Genomic DNA, 27,193 nt, shown 5'->3' with positions numbered 1-27,193 from the left:
ATTTTGCCACGTATGTAATATGACACATGAAGACGTGTAAGTCATTCAACCAATCGTGTGATATAATGGTGGAATAAAATTTTGTACATAAAATATATATGAAGGTAGTGTGGTCTATTTTTTCGTAGATATTAGAAAATTGGATTAATCTTGTACAGTGGTGCTTTTTTTCTGTTGTGTTAGCAATAAACTCGGATTTTTAGGCAAAATTGTATTGTTTTTTTTTTCAAATACATGTGGAATTATTTTATGTTAAGTTTGACAGTAATCTTTTACTTTAACCTTGAGTGCCAAGCAGCTCAAATCCTCTTTTCCTCCAAACGACAGCTCAAAAATCTCGTGTAAGGTCACTCTTATCTCAAAGCAAGGTAATTGTACAATTTGTGTTGAAGTCGAGTCGTGAACTCTTCTCCTGACGAAACCGGAAGTAAGTGATAGACCGTTCTACTATTCTTAGCAAGCCACCGTGGAACAATTTAAAGTAGAAACATCGGATATGTCTATTATACGAATCTCATACTTGCGTTGGACAAAGTACTTGTTTCGGGGGACTATTATTTTTGTCATATTTATTGGCGCTAGGTGAAGTCACGGTACTATTCCTGCAGTTTCCGGTGTAGTCCGGAAGTGTCATTCACAGGTTTACATTTTGTCGCATTAGATAATAACGCCGGTAAAGCAATGATTGACAGTTAACCGGCTCCGTGGTAAAAACATCGTTAAGCCGCTTTTTCCTCTCCGCTGTCGGGGTGGACCATGATGGCGCCCCCGCTGGTTGTGTTTCTGTGGCCGGGGCTGGTGCTGCCTTTTGCGGCGGCGGCCCCCTCTCGTCTGGGGCTCGCCGTTGTTGAGGTGTACGCGGAGCAGCGGTTTAGCGGCGCTTTTCTCCGCGGTGAGGTGGTTACCGCCGGCCGGGGAGAGAGGAACGAGGACGCCGACAAGGAACCGGAGAGCCTGGAGGGAGAACTTGTTCTGGTCGGCGGAACACATTTACGGTTGTACGAGGGTTATTAGGTCCTTTGCAAGGATTAAAGCCCCCCCCCCCCCTTTTTTTTTTTTTTTTTTTTTTGTTAGATTCAGGACGCGGAGCCGCAGGTGAGAGGAGATGACAAGGAGAGGGAGCTTTGGATCGGCGTGTTGCCCGTGGAGGACCACCAAGTGTCCGCCAGGAAGCAGCAGGAGTCCTTCACAGAGGCTGTGGTCAACAGGGTAAGGCACATTCTACCCATACTTGAATTAGCTTGCGAGGACCGAAGAGGAACTATAATGCTGTGGAATTACTGAAAATGTTGAAATGTGTGATGAGGCACTTGAAGGTGGGATGGGTAAAGTCGGAAAATAAAAGTGGAAGGAGGTAATTGTCATTTATATTTTCGTTTTGGAATATTATTGGGGAAATTTGACTAGTTTTAATGTTTTGAACAGGTTAATTGATTAATTTGAGTCAATTGAAAATGTTTATGAACAGTGAAAGCGCTACAGCTTCATCAGAAATCTGCACCATCATTTTATCCATCCATTTTCCAAACCGCTTAACCTCAGTATGGTTGCGGCATGCTGGAGCTTATCCCAGCTATCTTTGGGCAGGTCGCCAGCCAAACACAGGGCACATGCAAACAAACATTCGGACCCACATTTCCACCTACACTGCAATGCGGTCTTCAACTTACCATGCATGTTGTTTCTATATATATTATATTATAGTATTAATTTTGGAAACTGGATTAGGGTTAGAATTCCAACCAGTATTTCATATTATTTACATCTGGATGCGTTAAACAACTCTGGACAAAGCATCCTTTGTTGGAAACCACCCACTTTTCAAGTGAAACTGTTTACACAGCAACAACACATTATTAAATAAACTTAAATAGGACATTTAATATTTGGTAACGTGACCTTTACTTGCAATAACTGCATCAAGCCTGCGACCCATTGACTGCACCAAATTGTTACATTCTTCATTTGAAATGGTTCTCAGAGTCTTTAGTGCACCCTCTTTTTGTTCTTGTTTGTTTCTGGTGGTTTCTCCCTTCAGCCTCCCCTTCACGATGTAAAATGCATGCTCTATTTGGTTAAGGTCTGGTGATTGACTTAGCCAGTCTAAGACCTTCCACTTTGTCCCCCTGATGATGAAGCCCTTTGTTGTATTGGCAGTATGTTTTGGGTCATTGTCTTGTGGCATGATGTTAAGATTCTCCTGATTCATTTGGATACATTTTTCAGTAAATTGCCAGACAAAACGGTTTTATAGACTTCAGAATTATTTCTACTTTTCCAATCATGACTAACATCATCAATAAACTGGTTAGCCTAACCCTTCCAGAAGCACCCCTGAAATTATTGTCTGTTTGTGTCCCATAGATGAAGCGGGCGTTGGTGCTCGGAGCATCTGCGCTCATCATCCTGGCTCTCAACCAAAACTCAGTCAGAGAAGTATGCAGAGTGTGTGTGTGTGTGTGTGTGTGTGTGTGTACATAAGTAAGACTGTGAATAAGAAGAGAAGAACTTCACATAAAAATGATAATGAACATATCTGTTTGTTTTGTGGTTGAGATGGACTTGTCTCCAGTTCTTTCCAAACCGGTTATCGTAATCCAGACGTCGGAGAACGTGACCAGGCTCATCGGAGCATTGCTCAGGTAGGCTAATGTGCTACAATATTAGCATGATAACATGGTCAAATACAAACATGCAAATTTACGGTAGTTAAACGCTTCATGTTGTACCTTGCTTGTCTGGGGCAGGCCATTATTGTAGCAAAACCATTTGCAAATTATTTCAAGATACAAATTTAAGTACAAAATCTATATTGCTAACCAGAGTCACAACTGTGTCAAATCAATCTGTGTAAGTAAGTTACATATACAAAGTAATTAGTCATGTTATCAAACTTGACACCACATTTTGAAGGGCTTGGTCTTGTCCGGGACTCGAGTCCTAAAAGTCTTGGTCTTGTCTTAGTTTCAGACTAGCGACCCCCCCCCCCCCCGCCCCCTTGATACCAAGAACCCACCAGCCCCGATATTGACTAGAGTTACATATATAAGACTCATTATGCATCTGTACATTCATCTAATAGTTGTGACTCTGACTGCGTATAGACTGTGAATTGAAATATGCATTTGCCCAGTTTTCCTACAATAATGCTTGATGCTGAAGTGCTAATACACAAGACAATTGGTACCATGTTTACAAATTGTTTGGTGTGTCCCTCAGAGGCCTCCATGCAACCGCTAAGATTACCTTTGCCAACATTCTACCTGACAACCTGGTGAGTGTTGGACACAGCACCCCCTGGAGGACAGTCAGTGGCTGACAGTGTGTGTTGTGGGGCAGGGGGCCACATTGACACTGTGGTCGAGCTGTGGGCGCTCCAGAGGGGGGCCCTACGGTGAGTGGCAGGGTGTCATTTGCACGGGAGAGACAAACTCACAGGTGCAGGTACATATAGCAGAGAGAATGTATTAATTCCATTTCTGTTATTTTGTACGAGGGTGGGGGGAAAAAATGCTCTGTCATGTATGCGTATGTCAGAAATACCTGCAGCAGCTGTGGGACACAGTCCTGTGGGTCGCGCTCTTCCTCAGCAGCGCTGTCATCCTACAGGCCCGTCGGCAGAACCACAACCGCCAGCTCCACGGGAACTCAGAGGTAAATCCCGTGTGGATTTGACAGCAGTCATTTGATCACTAATGCTCAACGTCTTTGTCAGTCTCTCCCCAAGCATGACGTTCTGAAAATTATCTCCTCACTCCACACCAAAACCTACCAAAGGGCCAAAGTGCGGCGCGACGACACAGACAACTGCGCCGTTTGTCTGGAGACTTTTAACCACAATCAGGTAAGAGACCACCAACTTCAATATGCAAATGAGACGGGTGACAAGCCTACGTCCACAGTGTCTTCGTGTGTTGCCGTGTCGACACGAGTACCACAGAGACTGCGTGGACCCCTGGCTGCTGCTGCATCACACGTGCCCACTGTGCAAGCGCAGCATCCTCAGTAAGTGCAACAAAATATTTGCATCCGAAACCGGTGTATGATTTACACCACTTTCAGTCTTCTTCACGATAGGACTCAGGAAAATCAAATCGGAACCTGTGCTCTGACCTGCACAGGTAATCGGAACTTTTCTTTTGCTGCTGTTCACAAAATTCAAGATTTCTGCATGATGTCAAGTTTTTCAGCATCTTTTGATCTACGTCACTTTGTCAGGCAGGTCCAGTTAAAGTTATTTCTTGATCGAGAACCGGTGCGTCAGTATCAGGCTTGAGACCCATTTTGTCGACTGCACAAGTTGGGTGCACGTGTCAAACTGAACATGCTATGGGCTCCCAGTGGTTCAAGTTTTGACATGATTTATCATGGTTTCATTTTTTTTAATTTCACAAAAACCTGAGATGTGTAAAATCCACTGTATAATAGACAAATGTCCAATACTTTTATAAATCATTAAATGGTTTAGATCCTGAATACATGAAAGAAATGCTAATGGCATTCAAATCGAGAAGGGCTCAGAGATCGACTGACTTGAGTCAAATAATGGAGTGCAGAGTCCAAAGCAAACATGCAACATACAAGCTATTATGGTGGAATAAAAATGCTATACATTGCCAACAGAAGTGACATCAGCAACATCAAGGGTGCGTTTTCAAATCCAATTAAAAACTTTTCACATGCGTTTTAAGACTACTTCCGCTTTTCAGTGATGTTTCTTGTACTTTTACAAATGTTTATGAATTTGAATGCTTTTAATCACTTGAAGTGCATTGAGTTATGTTGCGTATGAAATTTGCTATACAAATAAATTTGCTTTACTTAATTGCAAAAGTTGTGACTCATCCTACAATGTGGCAACTGATAATTCACCACAAAAAAACAAAACATCCCTGGACCAAGTTAAAAAATATTAGCATTGAGCAACAGTGTGTCAGATTTACACCAAATTTCGGAACGTGTGTTGATCATGTCAGGACACATGAAAATCAATGAACTTTTGCTGTGAAAGGTATTTCAGGCATTTCAGTTCAAAGTTGCATTTTTCGTCCATCTGCAACCAGCATGTCTGAGTTACTGACTTTTTCCTCCTTAGGCGCCATCCACAGTCACAGTTAGTGGTCATCGTGGGAACACTCCAATTTTTTTCTTTTTACACTTTAAGGACCACACCACATTGCTGCCTCCATTGGTTCAAAAACTGTTGCATTTTCACAGCGATTCTTCTGGGGATTTTTCCCACAACCGGGACAGTGCTGGTGATACTTTCTGCTTTTTCATCCAGCATCACGGAAACCTCAGCAGGTAAGTTTGGCACCGGCCTGTCCAAAATTTGCTCGACATACTGTCAAATTAAACCATCAAATGTGTCTAAAATGTTAAAAAAAGTGAAGAAAATTGGAGACCTTAGTCGAGTATTTATTCCAAGTATTTTCATGTTCTGTGGTTACAAAGTGCTGACAGATGAAGTCCATGTACAAAATCTGGTGAATTGCTGTTTGTGACATGAAGGCGGCAAACTGAATAATGTCAATGCAATAAACTTCGACTTCTTCCAAATGTTAAGTTTTTGGTTTGCCTTTTTTTTTTTTTTCTTCATTGAATAACTCTTGGCTTTGGTTTCCAATCAAATAAATTGTCCAAAGAAGAGCATCAGTCAAAAAAAAAAAAAAAACATCAGTCCTCTTTTGCTTCTTTTCCCATCACGAGGGGATCATACCTTTGTTCCTCTTGCGGTCAGCCATGTTGCGGCGGTTGTGGTTGGCCCCACGGCCCTTGTTGGCCTCCTTCTTTCGTCTATCCAGGAATGTTTCCAGCGTCTGCCCCTGGCCTTTGGGACGGCCCACCACATGGCTGGGATGCTCCACCCGGATCCTGAGGCGGATCCGTCACAGCTTAATAAAATAAACGTCTCTGTGGGCCAGAGTTTCTCTGAAAGGACCTTACCCTTTCCTCTCCTGCATGGCTGTTCGTTTGGCTTCGACTCGCTCCCTCAGCAGTGCGGGGTCCTCTATAAACTGGTCTCTGTTCATGTTGCTCTGCAGAGGGGAAAAACTCATGAGGGTTTGAAGCCCAAGTAACATTTTTAAACATTTGTTAAGGATTGAAGTCTGGGTTCTACCCCTGGGTTAGGGTTTCATGCCGTCGTCAGGGTTTCAAATGAAAGCTTAAAGTCTTTGTTAGGGTCTAAAATTGTGGTTTCAAGTCTTGGTTGGGACTTCAAACAAGGGCTAGTGTTTCACATTAATGCTCCAAGCAGGTTTAGGGTTTCAAGTTTTGATTTTAAGTCTGGGTTAGTGTTTCAAACTGGGTGTTTGGGTTTCTAGTTAGCATTTTAAACAAGGGTTTATGTTTCAAGTAGTGTCAAGCCTGGGTTACGCTTTCTAAAAAAGGGTTAGGATTTGAAGCCTGAGTTTCAATCCCTCCCTGAGTCATCACTTTATTGTTGTGGAAGGGTTTATGTGTCCCAATGATCCTAGGAGATAAGTTGGGGCTTTATGCTGCTAGCAAGGTCAGCCATGGCAAACGTCCTCGGTGAGGGACCAGACAAAGCATGGCTAAAAGCTCCCCTATGACAAATTAAAAAAAATACTGTAGATCTGGGTTTTCCATGTCCAGACAAGTCATTGGGGCCACCATTTGGAACCAGCGCTGGAGGTGGGGCTCAAAGGAGACTGCCTGGTGACCAGGCCTGAAGCTGCAACATCAAATGGACATTGGGAACAGTATCTCTGGATTGTCAGACTGGGGGTGTGGGGTGGTGTGTCAGCTACAGGTGAGGTACACTCCTCAGCCTCCATGCTAAGGTCAAGGGGTGTTGGAGATAGTACGTCGAGAAGTTGAATTTAGTAGGAGCAGTGTGGAGTTAGTCCTGGCCGTGGAATAGTGGACCAGCTGTCTACCCTCAGCAAGGTCCTTGATGGTGCAGGGGAGTTTCCCCAACCAGTCTATGTGTGTTTTGTGGACTTGGAGAAGGCATTTGGGTTGTCTCAGTGATATTAAAATTGGTTTTATGATTTGAAAACCTGTGCGTGATTGGCAAAATAAATAAATAAATAGGGGTGGGGCCAAATACTTTTTCACAGCACTGTACCTGCTTGAAACACTCTTAATGTGAATTTGTAAATTCAGACTGAAAAAAAAACAAACATAGAACATGCAAGGAATTCCTCTCCTGCTGAACCCATACCTGCAGTCCTTGGTCTTCTTGGTTTTCTTCTTCCTGTGGTTCCTCAGCTTTGTTAGCTTTCTGCAGAACTCTAGGTATTGTGAAGGGTCTGAAAAGGAAACCTATTACTTAGTATCTGAGTCGAAATCAGTGGTGAAGCAATGACATCCAAATTCATCATTACTTGAGTGATGTCATTTCTCCAGTACACTACAATACGCATCCCCAAAACTCACCCTTCCGCAGCTAGATTTCCTTCTACTTATGTATCATACACACCCCAGAATTTTGGGCAGGTTAGAAAAAAAAATTAAGTATCAGACATGGGCAACAGGGGCAGTCGACAAGGGCAGTATTATCGGGGGTGAGGATAACATTATATACAATGGTGCTTAGAGATGTGTTGACTTGCGCATTTTTTAAAATTACAACCAGTTACTTGGCCTTTTTTTTCTTGAGGCTTTCATCCTAAATTAGCTGGGACACGCTCCAGCACTCCGACGAACCTTTTGAGGATAAGCAGCTTGGAAAATGGAAATGGGCTACAAGCAAAAATTTCAAATGAGTGCACTTCAGACTCGCACCACTAGATGTCAGCAGCAAACTGCACATCCAGCCACAATCAATTCATATTGGGTTCCTTCCCTTTCAGTCAATGCATTTTTTTTACTGAAGTAAACCAATTGAATCAACTGTGTGATTTATTGGGAACCCCTGCTATTCTAGTGGGGATAGGGACTAAGCCCTGCTTTGAATAGGAAAAATCCACACGTAATTAAGATCCCCAACTCATTAAAATACATACTACAGTCGTCTTTAGATGACACGACAGCAAAGGTATTTTTTTTTTTTTCCAAACTGTCTTATTGTGGACAGATTAAAAATGTTCTTTGGAAATGGCAAATATGTAGGGGATCATTGTACTTTACCTCCTGTTCAGCAGAGTGTCTCCATCCTGGTCGTTGGCTCCCACTTGGTTCATGTCGTATGTGTCGTCGTACTCGTCATCATACTCATCGCCTATGCCGTAGCTAGCTGATGTGCCCCTTGCGCCTTCTGCCGTGTCCCCTGGCTGCAACTCAACCTCATCCACCACCGTCTGGTAGGCCTGGTAGCGGGTGCGCTGCTCAGATATGTGCTGCTTGTCATTCAGTAGCTCCTCCACGCTCTCGCCTTTCCTGAGGGAGTATTTGTGCAATCATGGAGGGCAGTGTTCCCAGATGTTTTTTTTCTGAAAAAGGACTGGTTGATGAAAGCATAAGTATTCATCTTCCACTCCTGAAGCACTGAAGGCTCGTTGACGGGCGAGTCTCCCAATATCAAGCAACGTGTTGAAGGAAAAGGATGGGGAACAGATGCTCGGGGGTGTTATATTTAGGTGGAGCAGTGACTTCTTCTCGACTCATCCTTGTGAATTGGAGAGTAAGTACAACGGTCCAATTCTCTCGTAGGTGCGTAACAATTAATAATTTATATCGAGGTATAGATTTATATTTCTACAATCCAACTACATTTTTGTCTGCTGGACAAGATAACCTTCATAAGCAAAATATATATCGGTTTAAATTGTTTTAAAGGGTAAACAGTTGGCAGGGACTCAAACTTTGAGTCCCTTCTGCCACCCTGGTAGAGGAATGCAATCAGAAATGAAGTAAACTACCAAATTTATGAAGGTTTTTCACAGCTTCTGATTTGAGGAATCCTTTAACCAAAACAATGTAAGTTTCTGCAAACTGTTATCATACATTTATAAGGTATTTTTAAGCAGTGTTTGAGCCCAGATTAGGGTAACAAATTAGGATTCAAATATAGCTCCAGAGTTTCAAGTTAGTGTATCAAGCCAAGGTTAGGGTATTTAACAAGAGCTAGAGTTTCAGAGTTCTCAGTCAAAGTTTGGGTTTTAAATGACAGTTCACAGCCAGAGTTGGGTTAGGTTTTCAAAATTAAGGTTCAAGTCAGAGTTAGGGTTTTAACCAGAATTTGTAATGTCATCAAGTGATTTCTAACCTCCTTCCCTTCCAGACACGAGTCATGTCCACACGATCCCTGCGGAATACGTCAAACTCGTCGTCGTCAAACACATTGGATCTACTGCTTAGGACCCCAGGGAGGTTTTCTTTCACTGGCCTCAAAACACACAATCAGAAAAAAACTCAAATTGACAATATACAAATAGAGATTCAAACCAATGAAGTTAACAGTGGAAGTTCGTTAAAAAAAATTAAAAAAAAAAAAAAAAAAAGATGAACTATTAACTGAACAAGGCCATTTTTGGATTTAGGAACTGAACATTTAACTAGTTTGGGTACAAAATAAAGTTTCCACGATAATTCTGTATTACGTTACATCTTAAAATATATAACAACGTTAAAAAAAAATGTTTCCAATATCATGCACCCTTAAGATACATATTTTTATTTTGTCCAAAGACACAAGCCCAGCTTCGAACAATTTTGTAATCAATCCTAGTTATGATCCTTGGCATAACAAACACATGAAGTCAGTTATTGTATGTTCCATGTCAGGTGGCATTCAACATACAGCAGATTAAAAACCAAGAATATATTTTAGAAAAGTAAAATAATTGGGGGGACAGGGTTTCCTCTGCTGGCCTTAGATTGCAGCCATTCTGAATGTGGCGGCCATGTGAAGATGGTTTTATGTACTGTCGATTAAGCTTTGGGTGCTGGCAGAGAAACAGTGGCATAGCTGCAGTGTTGACTCTGAGGAATACAAAAGCATTTGGAGTCTGGAACATACTATTTTTTGGGACAGTGACAGTTTTGCATCAGATTTGGAACTAGGACGCAGACTTGATTCCTTGTGGCTCATTAAGGCTACTGGCCTATGATAGGTACTGTACATCAACAATGACACCACACCGGCATGGTAAGTTTGGATAAAATGTTAATCTTTTAAACTTTTTTTTTTTGTTATCATAACATACTGTACTGAGAGTCTTGGGCCACGAAAAAAAAAAAAAACTACCAAAAGAATTTACTGCATAGTAGTGTGACTTTAAAAAAAGAAATGTAAAAAAAAAAAAAAAGGGGGGGGGGCTTAGAAGCAACGAACAATATCACCTATCAAATGACACCCCGCCCTGACTGTACAGGGAGTCCTTGGGTTAAAACAGTCCAGACTTAAAACGTTTCGACTTTACAACGCCCGTCCCCGTCTGCCATTTTGTCTGGCTGATGCTTGTCCGTGTTTGTGCGCCAGGAGTATCTTTGCATTTTTTGCCCTTCTTTTTAGACATTTTGGCCCCAAAGAAGAAAGCTGTGTCTTTTAGCAATGCTTCTGCAGCCAAAAGAAACTCCATGGAAACAAAGCTCAAGATCATAAAAAGATCAGAGAAAGGAGAAATACCAATGGACATCGGTAAAGAGCTAGGCTTTACTCGGTCAACTGTGATGACAATTATTAAAGACAAACCCCGTATTTTAGTGCATGTGAAGAGTTCCGCTCCTATGTCGGATACAGTGATCACAAAACACCGTTATTTGATACTTGTCAAGATGAAGAGGCTCCTCACGTAATGGATTGAGGACCAGATTCCTTCACAAAAGCAAAGCCTTCTTCTTCTCCATCCACCTCTCAGTAGTAATGGTAAGTACAGCATCTTAATTTTTTAATTTAAATGTATTTGTTTTTTTTATACAAGGTATTTTGACATAAATTTTGACTTTAATGGTGAAATCCAATTTACAACAAAATTCAAAGTACATCACCAGCATAGGAACGGAACTTGTTCATAACCCAAAGACTCCCTGTATTTGTCAATCGAGGTTCCTCTGTGTATATAAAGACTTATTTATCTGTTTATAGTATAATGGTTTTTGTGTTTGGGCACCTTGGCATGCTGCGGTCCATTGCGTCCAAGGCAGGTGCCAGTTGCCCCTCCAGGATATTGTTGATGACCACCTCTGAGTCATAGCCATATTCCTCTAGGCACGCCATCAGGAAGCCCTCACCCAAGTCAGGCAGCAGGTCCCGGATGCACGACAGCAGTGACTCCAGCTCAGCTTCGCTCACCGGACAAATGGCACCCTGGGAAGAGGGGGAAAAAAAACAGTCAATCAAGTTTTCTTAAGAGTGATCTTGTGACCAATGGAGCTTTCTAAAGGACTTGCATTGCTTCCTCTACGAGGGGCATCCAGCATGGCCTCAGCCCCCCTAGGACTCTCTCTGCCACCTTCTGCTTGTCTCACATCATGACCGATGGAGAGTGAAGCCTCACGCATTGTTTCTTGATTGGCCAACTGTGACACGGACACCGTGGGTTGTGGTTTGCTTCTGCCCATGCTGTCCCGGGCACTGTGGACACCCTGGAGGAGGTAGGATGTCCTGGTCTCGTCGCTGAGGCACACAAGTTAAGGCTTCTCCAAAATTTGTACACTGAACCCTTTTTCTGAAATAAATAAATAAATAAACATCTAACAATAATTTTACATTGTCATTGTGCGATATTTTATGCAGATTTTTAAAATGAAAACTGTACTCAGCTTTGAAAAACGTCTCTTACAGCAAAATGTGGAAAATGTGAAGGGGTGTTAAATACTTTCTGTTGAGACTATAAAAAGCTAAAGCCTGAAGTTAAAATTAGCAGTCATGTCGGAACCTAGCATTAGAAGCTAACATTGAAGCTAACTTTGGGAGATAATCTAATTCTTCCATAGTTCTAATTTTAGATATTACATTAGAAGCAGGAATGTACTGAAGAAAAGGTCACTAAAAAGTTTGGCTCATTTTAAGTTTTGGGTTCTGTCACTGAAAGAACACGAATGAGAATTTTGTAATTTGGAAACGAACGTCAGAGTTTTATGAAGCTCACTTTGGAAGCTAATGTCGGCATTCTTAAGCTCTCACGTTAGAGATAAGATTGAAAGCTAAAATGAGCTAATGCAGCTTTTATTTTTTTTATTCTAATGCTATTGTGTTTTGTTTGCAATGTGTACAACGAGAGGATACATGACAGGAAGTGCTTGTTGGAGCAGGCTGACATCTTCTGCGATGGGAAACAGCTTGTCGTAGTCGCACAAGAATCTATGAGGACAACCAAAATGTGATAATACCATACAGCAATCCTGAGATACGAAAACTGAGGAAGTGCTAAAGGCACTCTGCTGTCACCTTTTCTCAGAAAGAAACGACGTGAAGTGTTGCAGGAGCTCTTCAGCAAATGTTTGCATGTTTTCTACCCTGCAGGAGGAACTGGGCTATTAGTATTAGGACGTACGTGTTATGACGACGTAGCCTCACCCCTCCAGAATGGGCTGCAGGCAGGTGTGATGCAGCAGCAGGTGAGCAATCTCCAGCATCTTACGACATGAGTGGGACAACCTCTGCCACACATCCTCTTGGAGACTGCACAAAGAGTGTTTTCAACATTAAGTCACTTGCCAAATGTTAGAACACGCGCACGTTTGCAAGCAATAATAAACTCTTTAGAACATTTGAAGGACTCATGGGAAATTTCAAATGAACTAAATGGTCCCTTAAAATCAGGACGAACACCTTCCAGTCTATTCAGGCATGGCCTCTTGAGACTATTTTGATGAGCCTTCTTTTATTGTCAACCCCCTCAAATTTCTTGATTCTATGTGAATTTCCAGACATTCAAAGGACCACTGGAAATGGCCAAAGCTGCCCTACATTGTCCGCTTCAGAGGAAAAAAAAAACAGTCGACTTCCTGTGTTTTTTTTTCCCTGAAATGGGTTCTTGAAACTTTTTTGTGTGTGTACTCGTGATAGACATAGTGACCAAACTTCATGCTAATAGAGAAAATTGGTATGGGGGCTGCATTTTTACAACCTAAAAATCCCTAAAAATGAACAAAATGTGTCTTTTTGGGGATAGGTCCTCAGGGGTTGCTTGAGTTCCCCCTCTGTCCCAACAAAAACAAAAAAAAGAAAGGTATGCAAGGTCCCTGGATTATTTTGTCATTCAGGTCATTGAGCTACCTGGAACTCTGAGGGGGAGGGGCTGAGCTAACAAAAACTGATTCATTGACAGACTTCTTGATGAGTTTACTTTTTCCATTCACAGAGCTGTCATTATGCAGAAAGCTCCAAACAACAGAATTAAAATTAATTGAAAAGCAAAATTTCAAATCACAGATCGCACGTGACTGTGGCGGACTTCGGGTCAGTGAACTTCGCAGCAAGATCTGCCGTTGGCCGACTCGATTCCGCTAAGGATTTGAAGTCTGAGCCCCAGTGGGTTTGTGCCAGTTTTCCTCGACTGAGGCTGAGGGGGGTGAGGCTTCCAAACACAGATCTTTACATTTTCCTTCCGAGTTGCACTTGGTGGACAAAGAGCAAGGTGGACAAACCCTGTGCTTGCCCCAAAGATCCGTAGCAAGCTCCACAGGTGGGCGACTCAGTCCCTCCAAGGAGCAGAGGTCACAGCCAGAGTGGGCATGTGCGTCTTCTTTGGCCAGGGCTGAAAGACGTGAGGCTTCCAAACTCTGATCTTTACTTATTAATGCTGAGCGCACTTGATGAACATGGAGCAGGCTGGAAAAACTCAGCGCCCACCACTGGCAAGGTCGACTGCTGGCCAACTGTGTTCCGCTAAGGAGGAGAGGTCCCAGCCCAAGCGGGTGTGAGTCTTCGGCCAGTCCAGAGGAGAAATTAACACTGGCGTGAGACTGGCTGGGATGGATGACCTAATGATCCAGTCTAGTCAGTTGCAGGTGGAGGGGAAGGGAAAAAAAACAAAAAAAACTTCCGTTCACAAAAATATTTTCAATATACAGTTTTCCTTTTTTTTTGTTTGGTTAAACATTTAAATATACCAAATACTTCACTGCTGTATTTAAAAACGGACTAATAGATGTGTGTGAAGTCATTAATTTTATTAATTTGTTGAATGGATTAGACTATTTACGTGTAAAAAGCGCTTCTACTTGTGAAAAATTTACGCTACGAAACGACTTCCTGAATGAATTAATTTTGTAAGTAGAGGTACTACTGTACAAACTATTCATACTATGTGATTATCATCTTTTCCTTTTGGCTTGTCCCGTTAGGGGTCGCCACAGCGCGTCATCTTTTTTCAACATACTATGAGATATAGTAAGTTAAATATCACATCATCGCGCATAGTGTACAAAAGGTCCATAAAAGGCATGTGAGTGGATATTCTCTAAAGCAGGAGAACTTTGAGGAAAAATCTCTGAATGTCAAAACATTAGAAAAACGTGCCTTTTTAAATAAATGTAGAAGCCTCCAGAAGATTATTGATGCAATTTATTGTCATATTTGTAGTGGAACTGTGTCAGGATTCAGGCTCATCTCCCTATTTCATTTTCCAACTGAGAAAAGACAACTATCATCATCTTTAAGCTTCTGTTGGACATTTATTTCTATTTGGGTTGGTCATCTCAATAAACTACAATAAATATATTGTGATTTATTGACTTGTTCCTGTAGAATGGTACCACTACTTACAAAATTAATATGTTCCAGAAGTCATTTCGTAACTTGAATTTTTCACAAGTAGAAATGCATTTTACATGTAAATAGCCTGATCCGTGCCAAGACCCCACCCTTGCCCCCCACGCCCTCCATACGTGATAGCCATTAGGAGAGCAACTCTATTCGGCAAACAAACCAAGATATAGGAAGTGCAACATGTTTAAAGTTTGACGTCCCTCCAAGCCTATGTGATGCCAGGAAGTTGCTACGGATATAACCAATGGGAGAGCAGCTCAATCGCACCACTTTCAAACCAAGATAATTTACAGGATGTTTACGTTCGGTGGAATCCAGCGCTATTATTCTCCTCTTTTGTATGCTGAATTTCCTTCGTAACTAGAGTTAAAGTTTTTCCCGAAGAGGCTTTTCGTAACCTGAATTTTTTGTTAGAGACGTTTGTAAGTAGAGGTATGACTGTATATAATAATCCCTCCCTAAAAACTCTGCAGCCAGGATTGCATTGCAAATGTGAATCAATCCTCAATTGCCTTAACTGAAAAAAGCGTAAGGTTTTAACGATAAAGAATATTTGAAATTTACATGATATAAAATGAGACCTTGAAAGCTTGAAATACGCATTTTTTTCAAACAGTCGGTGTCAGTGAGCAACATGACCTTTATTTCCTTAAGATACCCTGAATTATTTAGTGTGTTGGAAACAAAATTGGGTCACTGACGATGTAGTGGTAGACACACCTGACTAGCGTAGCGTGGGATCGATTCCCGCTCAGTTATTGTGTCGATATGTGCCCTGCGACTGACTGGCGACCAGTTCGCGGTGTAGTCAGTGTTTCGCCCGAAGTCAGCTGGGACAGGCTCCAGCACACTTGCAACCCTTGCGTGGATAAGTGGCTTGGAAAATGGATGGAAACAAATCACATGGTCCACAGGAACTTTTTAGTAGCTGGAACTGGGCTGGTTGGTGGATAAGCCCTTGAGACTTTTTATGGGTCTACTCACGATAGAGATTGTCTTACAAGTTTCATGTTAAGTGAAATTGGCTCTGGGGGCCAAATATAAAAAAAAAAAAAAAAAAAAATCTTGGGGTACCTTTGAGTCAAATTTAACCTAGTTTTTGAGTGTGGAAAAGCCCTCAAGAAAAAGATCATGCATGCTAAACACTCACCTCTTATCCTCAAATTTCCTCTTTGTCAAGGCCATTTCCAGGTCAGGCACAACGCTTTCATAAAAAGAGGTCAATCTACAGTAAAACGAAAGTGCCAAATAGATTTAGTTAGCATGGGTGTATGGCATATACTGGCTTAAAGCCGCCTGAAGTGCAATTTGGCCACCATACGTCTACCTGCTGAGGAAGCTGTGTGAATGGAAGGTGGAACAGGCGGCTGGGAAGATATTCAGAAAGGCGTGCAACGTACTGCTGGTGTCACAAAGGTACAGAACAATGTCCACAAAGTCCTGCAAAAAAACATATACATGTATATCACAAGACATGTCAACCACCCTTTAAAGCAGGTACAGTGTTCCCTTGTTATATGCAAGGGTTGCATTCCTTACCCCACCCTGTGTGAGTAATGAAAACCCAGGAATAGTGGATACAGTATTCAAATATCATCCTATTTTTGCGACCACAAGGCGCACTTCAATGTCTTAAAGTTTCTCAAAAATGGACAGCACACCCTATGTGCACAAGTTCTAAAATCTGTAAATGTTGTGTGTGGTGTACACCTGAAGTACACCAGTTACATTGTTAGCGTGGATGCTAGCATGTGTTTTACAGCATACGCAAGCCAACATAGGCTGACACTCACAAGACAGTGAGGAACAATTGCAATTTTACATTTGTAAGCAGAAGAAGCTTACATTCACCCACACACAGAGGGTAGACAACTCATTACTTAAAATGATGTTCACACTCATGGTGTCACATCGAAACTAAAATTATCACCCCATAGCTAACAGAATAGCACAACCAGCAAATAATAAAACAAATAAAACGGTAAAAATGTTGGCAGCCAATAACTTAACCCCTTGTTTGTTGAGACAGAAACCATCTGGATTGTAAAGATGTCTGCGCTCCCAAAAATCCAGAAATTGTCAATGAAACTCACAGACAGTGCAGTACACAGTTTGCTTACCGACCTATTCAATTAACAGAGCCTCGAGAAATATTCATCTCCAAATTGAACAAGTGGGAGTGGTCCACTAAAAAAAAAAAAAAAAAACCTCAGCATCCAAACGTTGCACTTTTGTTAGGACATCAATGAAATCTTGCCTCAGTACTTCTGATTGCTGCTTGAGAACATCCAGTGTCCCTGTGTGTATGACAGATTTCGCAGTTGGGTGCTGATTAGTGATCTTCTGGGCTTTTTCAGAGCAAAGACACCCAAAAGAGAGGAGGGTTTGGTTAAGGCAGATAAAAGAAATATATTGGAACCTCAGGCTAAGAATTTCATTGGTTCAGTGACCCCTTTTCTCAACCAGATGTAACGTTTCCCATTGAAAGGAATGGAAATGCAGATACTCTGTACTAGCCCCAAAATTAAATTAGAATTTGAATTTAAATAGCCACTCCCACCACACGACAATTGTACAGCCGGGTCCACTACCCGTCTTGCATTACCTGTCCTGTCCTGCATTGTCCTGTCATTCATTCACAGGGTATAGCACTACTGCCCGAAATAAGACTGGAATCTATCGTTGTACAAGACAATATTGATTTGGTTTCCTCATCTTTATTATAGCTTATGTTGTCTTTTGTTGTTGTTCCTTCCTATTACTTTTTACTGTCTCGTTTTTTTTTCTCACTCCCCTTTAAAACTTTGTACTGTGTAACTAAAATTTGAACAGAAATCTTTCACAATACAAAGAACTACAGTGGCAGCTCAAAAACTGTAGCACACTAAAACTGTTCAGCATAAAAGGTTCTCCAGATTCTTCTGTTTGACCGAACAGGCCAAAAAAGATAAATTGCACCGCTGAGCTTATGGTTGAAAAACAGTTAATGCTCGTTTGTTCTCTGTGTGGGGAAAACACACACAAACACAATCTCAGAGTGATGACATCTTAACTGTCACACCGGTTGAATAAGCTTTTTAGCTCCAGCCTGTAGCTCGCTCACGAATGTAATGAACAGTTAAGTTTCTCTTTCTGGCAGTTGTGTGGCCCGATCACACAAACGCCGTTCTCCTTCCAGCATTGTGTGTGAGGCAGTGGATGTTACCACAACAATGAAAATTTATTGAGTCCCGAAAAACACTCTTGTTGTAATTATAGAACAATAACCCACCCGGCTCTACCTCTGATCGGCTAGGAGTAACCCAGAATTTGTACTTTTGATTGGTTGTATGTGGAAGCTCTTCAGTTAAGTGCACATACGTAGGACAGATCTTAACGCATGCGTATATGGATGCAGATTGCATATGCTTAATGCGTCCAGGCTAATTTTTGTGTGTCTTGATGCAGGACGCACACACTGACACAAACTAAAATCAGGAGGGGGGCAAATACTTTTTACTGCACTGTATGCAGATGACAGTTATATTCAGCAGTGTCGCCCTATGACTACAGTTCAATTGAGATGTGTCACTATCTAAAGCAGATAACTGATGAGACAAAATTTCCTTCAACTAAACCACAAGAAGACAGAAACATTTGTTTTTGGCAATAAAGAAATGAGAATTGCTGTAAGTAAATAACTGGAAACACTATCTTTTAAAGCCAAACAGTCCAAGTCCAAAACCTTAGTGTTCTGAAAGACTCCAGCCGGACTTTTAACAGTCATATCAAATCAATTACTAAAATTGCCTTTTACCATCTGAAGAACATATCCAGAGTGAAGGCTTACATGTGTCAAGGAGACCAAGAGAAGCTCATCCATGCTGTTATCTCAAGTAGACTTGACTATTGTAATGATCTTCTGACATGTTCTGACAAGAACAAAGAGGTCAGATCATATCACTGAAATTCTAATGTCTTTTACACTGGCTTCCAGTCAGCTTTAGAATAGATTTTGTCTATAAATTACTAAATGGTTTAGGCCCTGAATACATGAAAGAAATACTCATGGAATATAAACCCAATAAGGCTCTGAGATCAACTGATGCAGGTCAAATAGTGGACCGCAGCGTCAGAAGCAAGCATGGTGAAGCAGTATTTAGATATTATGCTGCACACAAATGAAATAAATTGCCAACAGATGTCACGGCAGCCCAAAGTGTGAATGTTTTTAAATCCAGATTAGAAACCTCACATGGTTTTGCCATTTCAAAATATTTCTTGGACTCTATACTGCTTTGATTGCACTTTTATTTGCATTTTTTTTTGTTTTCAATGTTTTATTAATGTGTATTTAGATGCTTTTAATCATGTAAAGCACATTGACTTACTTGGTGAATGAAATGCACTATACCAAGGAATTTGCTTTGGTTGCTCACATTTTCCATATTTTTCCACAGAGTTTACTCAAAGTTTAGCCACACAGCGTCTACAAAAAGCAAAAGCACCTGTAAGTAGCATGAGTAACACGAGTTCAAAGTTCAGGTCGCCATTCCTAAACTCCTAGATTCCTGAAATGAACTCCTTCAGTTCATAGTTCAAAATTCAAACTACAAATTGAAGACAAATTAATAAATGAGTTTAAAAAAAAAAAAAAAAAAAAACACTTCATCCAAATCCTTGGACCTTGATTTCCCAACGAAAGGGAACAAATTGATAATTGAACTGAACTGTTTCCTGTTCATAATTGTTTCTTTTCCATCAATGCGGTCTGTTGCTGGAATTATGGAAATAAACTTTTCCATATTGCTTAATTTTTGGGAAAGAGTTTATGTAATGTGATGATTGGTTATGCTCCCCCAGTAGAATGTGACCTAGAGGTGAAAGGGAAATTCTGGAAGCTGCTAGGTGCTTCAACCAGTTTTACCAAATGCGGGAGTTGGTTGCACGTAACCCTTATAACCTCTATATGGTGGTCTTACCTGCTGAGTCATGCTGATGGAAGTGGGTTGATTGCGGGCATTGAGCTTCATGGGCTCGGCGGCAGCAGCAGCGTCACAGCGGACACCACACTTCTCCTCGATGGTGTCAAACACCTGACGGGCAACATGCTCAAACTCAACCAATATTGTGCAAATACTGTATTGTCAAACACTCGATACTTAAATGTGACAAAACAACATACTTTGTATTTTGATAAAAATAAGAGAAAAGGTTAATTTATTAAGTTTTTTAAAAGGAAACAATTATTTGAAAAGGACTTATGAATTGACACAAGATAAGGTCTCACCGCCAAAATGGTGGGCACAGTGTCATCCAGATCTCTGTAATAAGACGGCTGCTGGGTGAAGATGTTCTCTGTACACAAGAAAGTTCAACAGGAGACGAATTAATCCGCTGTGTACAAAATTCATCTTCAGCTATGTCAGGTGATTCCCACCGATCATCTTGTGCAGCAGCTGAGCGTTGCCTTTCCCAAACAGCATGCACAGGTCCATTATTTTGGGAATGTCAAACAGGTAGTTCTCATACAGAACTTCCCCAAACACAGCAGGTGTAATGAAGTTCTCCTGAAGAACAACATCAATATTGTATTGCTTTTTCAGGACACAGCTATATATAAAGTGATTTTTTTTTTTTTTTTTTTTTTTTTAAATGGTATTTGCCAGCTTTTTGCATTTCCATAAATACTATGTTGTATTGAAAACATAAAATTCAGTAAACAATAAACATTTGTCCTTTGTTAAAGCAGTCTTTCTAGATTTTCTTTTTTCTTGGGCTCTGATTGAGCACGCATTCTTGTGTATAATATTTTCAGTTTGTTTTTTAGCCAGATAAATAAATATCGTCATTCTTGGATACGCTTCAGGAAGGGTGGAGTTAAGCAGCTACTGTATTGCGAACGCAAGACTATTCACAACTGTATTTCATTTCATGTTGCTCCTACCTTGGACTCCTTGTGAGTGGCCATTCTAAGGAAGACAAAGAAGACCGCACGGTGGAGTGCGCGTTGAGTTTCTGCCACTCCCGGAGATGAGGGCTCAGGGACCAGGTCAAGGCGACGAGGGGCATGATGGAGGTACGAATCCAAGCATTTCTGCAGCGATGTGTCAAACACAACCTGGGAGAAGGATTGCGACAGATTAGGCACATTTTTATTTTGACGTTGGGATGGAACCCATCATTGCTGTCCAACAAAAATTGTTTTTTGGGAGGAAACTAAAAAAAGCAGCTATCGACAATGCTTTTTTTGTGAGTGAGCTGTTTTACACACCAAAGAGTTGGTCACTCAGAATTTAGTTTTTTTTCTAATGAATATATTTTTCTTTGCGTTTGAAATTTAAAAAGGGGGAGGAAAAACTAAGAACAAGAGAGAATAGAAAAGGTAAGTAGAGGATATGGGAAAATGACTTAGGCACAGCTACTGACGAGTGGTGGAGTGGAAGAACTTGTGAGTTAATATTTCAGCATAAGCTGTGCTATTGTTAGAGATCCCAACAAAACAAATCAAAACCTGTAGTATGTCTAGCAAACTTATTAGTGAATGAACACGATATCACATGCATGTTAGTCAATTGGACTACAGATTTTCCGAGCCAGCACATCAAAGAGGGGTGAGCCTGCAGCCCCCCACCCACAAATGGGGGCCGGGTCAGTGACCCCGTCCAGCAGTGAACCCAACCACAGGGACGCCAATGCCCCCCCCATGACCAATGCAAGTCTCGAGCACAGCTAAAGTTCCTTGAGTGGTACCAAAGAGGGCCACGAGCACCAGACCACCGCCCGCTAAAGACGTCAATGGCACGGGGAACGGGTTTGTGCAGTTTGTGTGTGATCGTAAAGCCTATGGATAACTGCAATAAGAAATGGGACACTGAAGAGGGCAACAATGCTTTGAGGTGAGAGTCCCTCTCTTAGATTGAAGAAGTGGTAGGAGGAGGAGGATCGGAGGAGGAGACAATGAGATGAGGCGAGCAGAATGGCAGAAAAGAGAGAGAGAGAGAGAGAGGAGAGAGAGAGAGAGAGAGAGGAGAGAGAGAGAGAGAGAGAGAGAGAGAGAGAGAGAGAGAGAATGAAAGAAAACTTGGGGAAAAAAAGCGAAAAAAAAAAAGTTTTCGGCACGAGACATATATTGTGCAAGGCAAGAAAAATATTCTTCCAACTGACAGGAATGAGGCCTTAGATCACTGATTCTCAACCAGTGTGCTGTGAGAGCTTTTGTGGTGTGCTGCAAATTTCATAATATTATTTATTTACAACAAATGATGTATCTTTGTTCATCATTCCAGAGCAATGGGATATAAAGACAGACTGAACATAAACGTTTTTCTATTAGACTGCAGAAAGTGTATAATTGACTTGTGTATATACTTTTTGTGACATTTTTGGTTGCCGACCCAGGATTTGACTAAATTGGATCTGAAATCGTCAGCTGAGTGAATTCCCTCTGGATCCCCTGGAAGCAGGGCAGCATCATCCCAAGCTTCCTCCAGATGATAGTGGAGACAAAGGTAACTCGATTCCAACTCACGTTAACTAAATTCAGCGCTCAAACACGTTCCTTTAAAGCACGTTATATAAACATAATTTCAAGATCAGGAAAAATGTAACTGAAAGCTTTTTTTTACCCCCTGTCCCACATAAGGAATGTTAATGATGTATTTTTATAGTAATAGTTCTATTTCTAAACTGCACCGGTGTGCTTCAAGCAGAAGAAGAAGAAGAAGATGCAGGTTTTCAAGGACTGACAACCACACAAGATCCCATTCACCACCACCAAAGAATAAAATACAGATGTGGGGATAAAAAAAAACGCTCCAATTTTTCTGAGTTAGAAAAAAAAAAAAAACATTCTAATTCAACAACGGTGTCTTGAGTCAGGGTAGGGTTGGGCAGCATTTGAATTTGAGCAATTCCTGTTCTGAATTCCAGTTCCTTAAGTCTGATTCCTGTTCCAAGCGATTCTCGATTCACATTAGCCAAATGTGAAGCTTCTTTTTTTTTTGGTCATCGCCACTTATGTTGGTTTGTAGACTACTACTTCTTCTTTTTCTTTTGGTTGTCCGTTAGTGGTCGCCACAGCGTGTCATCAATTTCCATCGAAGCCTATCTCATGAGTCTTCCTCTCTAACACCTACACTCTTCTTGTCCTCCCTCACAACATCCATCAACCTTTTCTTTGGTCTTTCTCTCGCTCTTTTGCCTGGCAGCTCTATCCTCAGCACCCGTCTACCAATATACTCACTCTCTCGCCTCTGAACATGTCCAAACCATCGAAGTCTGCTCTCTCTAACCTTGTCTCCAAAACATCAAAATTGGTTGTCCCGCTAATGAGCTCATTTCTAATCCTATCCAACCTGCTCACTCCGAGGGAGAACCTCTACATCTTCATTTCTGCCACCTCCAGTTCTGCTTCCTACTGTCTCTTCAGTGCCACAGTCTCTAATCCATAAATCATGGCCGGCTTCACCATTGTTTTATAAACTTTACCCTGCAAAATTTATAAAACAGTGGTGAGGCCTGCCATGCCACCCCACTTGGACCACTTTCTTCACTTCCTTACCACACTCACCATTGCTCTGTATTGTTGACACACAATTTAGGGCACGGGCCTTAAACTCAATTTACTTCGGGGCAGCAAAAGGCCGCATCCGGCTGAGGCTGGGCCGCAGTGTCAGTGCACATGCACTTGACTGCTGTCTGTATTGTTGAGCCCAAGTATTCCACCCTCGCTCTCTTCCCTCTTCTCACTGGAGCTTCACTCTTCCCCCTCTGCCCCTCTCTTTCATGCACATATAATGTTTTACTTTGGCTAATCTTCATTCCTCTCCTTTCCTTTCCTTTCAGACATAATATACAATAAGCAATAATCGCTAACACCGAAAAACCTAATGGATCTATTCGATACACTTTAATGGTATTTCTAATTTGAAATGCATATTTTGAGTTCAAAACAGTAAGTTTCACCAAAAGATGAGGTTTCCATGAATTAAATTAAAATAAAAACAAATATCAATAAAAACCATAATTGTTAGCTGGAACATGTTAGGATTAAGCTTATTGGCTTTCGTGAGAGAAAATTGACAACATAAAAATCTCGAGGGACGACTTCTATCTAGAACAACACTTGAGTCTGGTAACTCCTTTATCAAGATACCACTATGCTCTGAAAGGACAACAAAAGCACCTCTCACCTGACACCAAAATTTGTCATGCGGCAGCGCGAGTAGCCATTCCAAATCTTCCAGGATGAATTTGCTTCGCTCCAGGAACTCCTCCACCTCTGCTGGACAGGCATCTGCTGACAGAGGCACGTAAGGCACAAAGAAGCGCTCCTCCTTCCTGTCGGGGTGCTGAACAAAGATGGACGGTGAGAGCAAGCACATCACAAATGAGAATGAAAGTAGCAACTCACCAGTGCGGGCAACGAGCGCTCCTTGCCCACCGCGTCTCGTTCAGTCACCTGCTGCTCGTCCAGTGGTACCCGGGCACAGGCCATAACTTCTCCTTGAAAAATACCATCTTAACTTTTATGGAACAATTTACACCTCTTAAGTTTTTTTAAATGTTCACATTATAAATAAATATATATATTATTGCCGATGTAATGGTAAAACACTGAATGTTCGGATAATATTCATTCATCCATTTTCTGTACCGCTTATCCTCACTCGGGTTGCGGGCGTGCTGGAGTCTACCCAAGCTATCTTTGGGCAAGAGGCTGGGTAAACCTTGAACTGGACGCCAACCAATCACAGGGTACATATAAACAAACTACCATTCAGAGTCACACAATTTAGGGAACGGGCCTTAAACTCAATTTACCTCGGGGCCGCTAGAGGCCGCATCTGGCTGAGGCTGGGCCGCAGTGTCAGCGCACATGCACTTGTGCCCAATTTCAATTAGAAATTTAAAAGAAAATTAAATCCCCTCAAACATCTTTAAAAAAAAAAAAAAGTTAACCAGGAGGCAGAAGAGTGGTGTAACTGGTGAGACCTTTGGCCTCACAGTTCTGAGGTCCGGGATTTCAATCCTCGCCCTACTTGTGTGGAGTTTGGACGTTCTCTCCGTGCCTTTGTGGGTTTTCTCCGGGCATTCTGGTTTCCTCCCACATCCCCAAAAACATGCATCATTATGGACTTTAAATTGGCCTTCGGCGTGATCGTGAGTGCGACTGTTGTCTGACTCTATGTGCCCTGCGATTGGCTGGCAACTAGTTTAGAGTGTACCCTGCCTCCTGTCCGATGAAAGCTGGGATAGACTGCGGCATTCCCGCGATCCTCATGAGGATAAGCGGCTCAGAAAATGAATACATGAAAAAGAGATAAAGATGGTTGTGTCAACAAGTTGGGTACAAAACTACTAGTAAAACGCGACATGGCAACGCCATACCCCACCATGATTGGTTGGCTTTGCACACAACACTGTAAAAGTGCCATTCATGTAAAACTCAACGGCCGCACTAACATTAAACCTTAATATTGGGGGGGGGGGGGGGGGCACAAAATATTATCTCACGGGCCGCAAATTTGAGACCACTGATTTAGGGTCTTCACTCAACATACCAAGCATGTTTTTGGGATGTGGGAGGTTGCCAATGTTCTTCAACTTGTTTTGCAATGTATGGATGGATAGATATAATGCTGTTTTTATTTTAAGTGTATTTGGCAAAAACAAAGATAAAGAGCTAATAACTCTCACTCTTAAATCCTTGATGCCATTGGTACTTTTGCGGACTATTTTACCTTGAGGCCTTTTATTGTTCTCTTTTTTTCTTGGAAACACTATTCTCAAAATTATATTGTATTGTGAATAAATTACATATTTAATAAGGATGGTCTTCTCACTTAAGGTGAATTATTGTCAGAAAATAATATCCCTATTACACCTGCAGATTATGACAAGTTCTTTGGTGCAATTCCCGCTGGAATCTGTATGCAATTTAAGACCAAACAAAGATTTACAGGTTAACACGTGCATGCCCACGTCACCCACAACGGAGACTCTCGTAGGCAAGCAATGTTTTCAGGTCATCTTCAATCATCAACAATTTTATTAGAACTTTATTAAAAAATATATATTAATACACTGCAAAGTATAATTTTACATTGGAACTGAAATATGGAAAATATTACATGGAAAAGGGTTGGTTGTGACCTAATACACTTGATTACATGAATCCATCCATCCATCCATCCATCTTCTTAGCCGCTTATCCTCACATGGGTTCCGAGAGTGCTGGAGCCAATCCCAGCTGTCAACAAGCAGGAGGCAGGGTACACCCTGAACTGGTTGCCAGCCAATCGCAGGGCACATAGAGACAGACAACGGTAGCACTCACAATCACACTTAAGGACAATTTAGAGAGTCTGATTAATGTGCCATGTTTTTGGGATGTGGGAGAAAACCGGAGTCCCCGGAGGAAACCCACGTAGATACGGGGAGAACGTGCAAACTCCACACAGGTGAGGCCGGATTTATTCGGGTCCTCAGAACTGTGAGGCCAACGCTTTACAGCTGCTTCACCATGCCACCCTCTTGAGTACAAATAAAAAATTTAATATTTTTTAATCATTCACTGATTCAATCCAACTAAAAAACAAATTGAAAAAAAAAGAATTAAAGAACGACAGATGGAAATTTTAGTTTCTGTAAGGAGTACCCTCATACTGTTCTTCAATTATTTTGGTATTGCCCTATTGTTAAAAAGATTCTGGCAGAGCTTGTGTGATTTTGTTTGTGACCAAACTGGTGGTGATTTTGTTTTAGTGTGGAAAGATTCAGTGGTGGGTCTCTTTGAAAATAAATATGCAGAGTACAAAACACACACTCATTTAGTTCTTAGAATGCCTAAATTTCATATTCATGCCTGTGAACTCATAAGATGCCTCATTTTGTTAGCTTTGATAACGAGGTCAGACAATGCACCAAAGTCACTCAAATACTGTACTTTGAAAAATCCTGAAGCAATTTGAACTATGACTGCTTGCACTGTTAAATGTATTTTTGTAACCCACTGATTGAGTCATTGTACACTGTACCTCCCAACATTTTTCTTTTATGTCTATTATCTTAGGTTTTTAATATTGCTCTTTACTGTTTATCTGCTAAACATTACATTAAATAAAGTTTTTTTTTTATTTAATGTCGTCACCAACTAGTACAATACGTAACATATTGTTACAAATAACATTCAGAACGCTCTCTGGCGGTGTAGTTTTCGTCACCACGCAAGAGCGTCAATTATCATTGACAGTTTTACACTCGTCTGGATTTGAACGTTGTGTAATTCCTAGCTGGGTTAACAGGTGAAAATTACCTTGGTTGACAGCACAGCAACAATCTACCACAACAGCTAAGATTTTAGCATAACACGGAAAACGTTGCCGTGTCACCAAGACGCTCTTAATGAACCAACGCACCTCCTTTTGGTCAGAGTCTGCCGCTCTCGGAAGGCATCCTCGTGAAAATGTCGCCGCTGTTTTCACTTTCAAATTTGTTTTTTTTTCTTCCTTAATTTCGCTCCGTGCTTCTAGCCGGGTAGAACGCGCATGCGCAGTAAGATTGACTCGCGACTCCCCGTTTTGT

General features: G+C 41.4%; 2 protein-coding genes across 3 annotated transcripts; one reads left to right on the top strand and one right to left on the bottom strand.

Annotated features, from left to right (window-relative positions):
* The first annotated feature begins 412 nt into the window (after nucleotides 1–412).
* rnf215 (ring finger protein 215) lies at nucleotides 413–5,255 on the top strand. Its single transcript, XM_061816461.1, is given in 10 exon segments — nucleotides 413–975; nucleotides 1,075–1,209; nucleotides 2,365–2,436; nucleotides 2,557–2,642; nucleotides 3,220–3,311; nucleotides 3,314–3,444; nucleotides 3,538–3,654; nucleotides 3,716–3,844; nucleotides 3,903–4,005; nucleotides 5,096–5,255. Coding segments are annotated over 10 exon segments (1,107 nt in total). The 5' UTR covers nucleotides 413–756; the 3' UTR covers nucleotides 5,119–5,255.
* Nucleotides 5,256–5,397: 142 nt separating this feature from the next.
* Nucleotides 5,398–27,193, bottom strand: ascc2 (activating signal cointegrator 1 complex subunit 2). 2 transcript variants are annotated; one of them, XM_061816459.1, is made up of 19 exons: nucleotides 26,925–27,193; nucleotides 24,021–24,112; nucleotides 23,800–23,958; nucleotides 20,553–20,726; nucleotides 20,046–20,175; nucleotides 19,896–19,963; nucleotides 19,588–19,701; nucleotides 15,954–16,066; nucleotides 15,777–15,851; nucleotides 12,431–12,535; nucleotides 12,302–12,370; nucleotides 12,140–12,214; nucleotides 11,302–11,527; nucleotides 11,022–11,218; nucleotides 9,176–9,295; nucleotides 8,098–8,346; nucleotides 7,190–7,277; nucleotides 5,947–6,038; nucleotides 5,398–5,874 (listed from the first exon to the last, which is right to left on the bottom strand). In XM_061816459.1, exons 2-19 carry the CDS (start codon nucleotides 24,102–24,104, stop codon nucleotides 5,703–5,705), a joined length of 2,310 nt encoding a protein of 769 aa, XP_061672443.1. In that variant the 5' UTR covers nucleotides 24,105–24,112; nucleotides 26,925–27,193; the 3' UTR covers nucleotides 5,398–5,702. The 2 variants fall into 2 exon arrangements, with proteins under 2 accessions (XP_061672443.1, XP_061672442.1); XM_061816458.1 differs by having other exon boundaries at nucleotides 27,028–27,193.

Source organism: Syngnathoides biaculeatus, chromosome 4 (assembly GCF_019802595.1).
Source record: "Syngnathoides biaculeatus isolate LvHL_M chromosome 4, ASM1980259v1, whole genome shotgun sequence".
In the NCBI taxonomy this organism is placed as follows: domain Eukaryota; kingdom Metazoa; phylum Chordata; class Actinopteri; order Syngnathiformes; family Syngnathidae; genus Syngnathoides; species Syngnathoides biaculeatus.
Note: the sequence above shows the minus strand (reverse complement) of the source record. Positions and strands in the feature narration are given on the sequence as shown.

Coding starts and splice junctions, on each gene's coding strand:
- ascc2 (XM_061816459.1), bottom strand. CDS start 24,104: ATGGCCTGTGCCCGGGTACCACTGGACGAGCAGCAGGTGACTGAACGA. Junction 19,964..20,045: donor GCTGCTGCACAAGATGATCG/GTGGGAATCACC, acceptor TCTTGTGTACAG/AGAACATCTTCACCCAGCAG. Junction 16,067..19,587: donor CCATCAGCATGACTCAGCAG/GTAAGACCACCA, acceptor GTTTTTTTGCAG/GACTTTGTGGACATTGTTCT.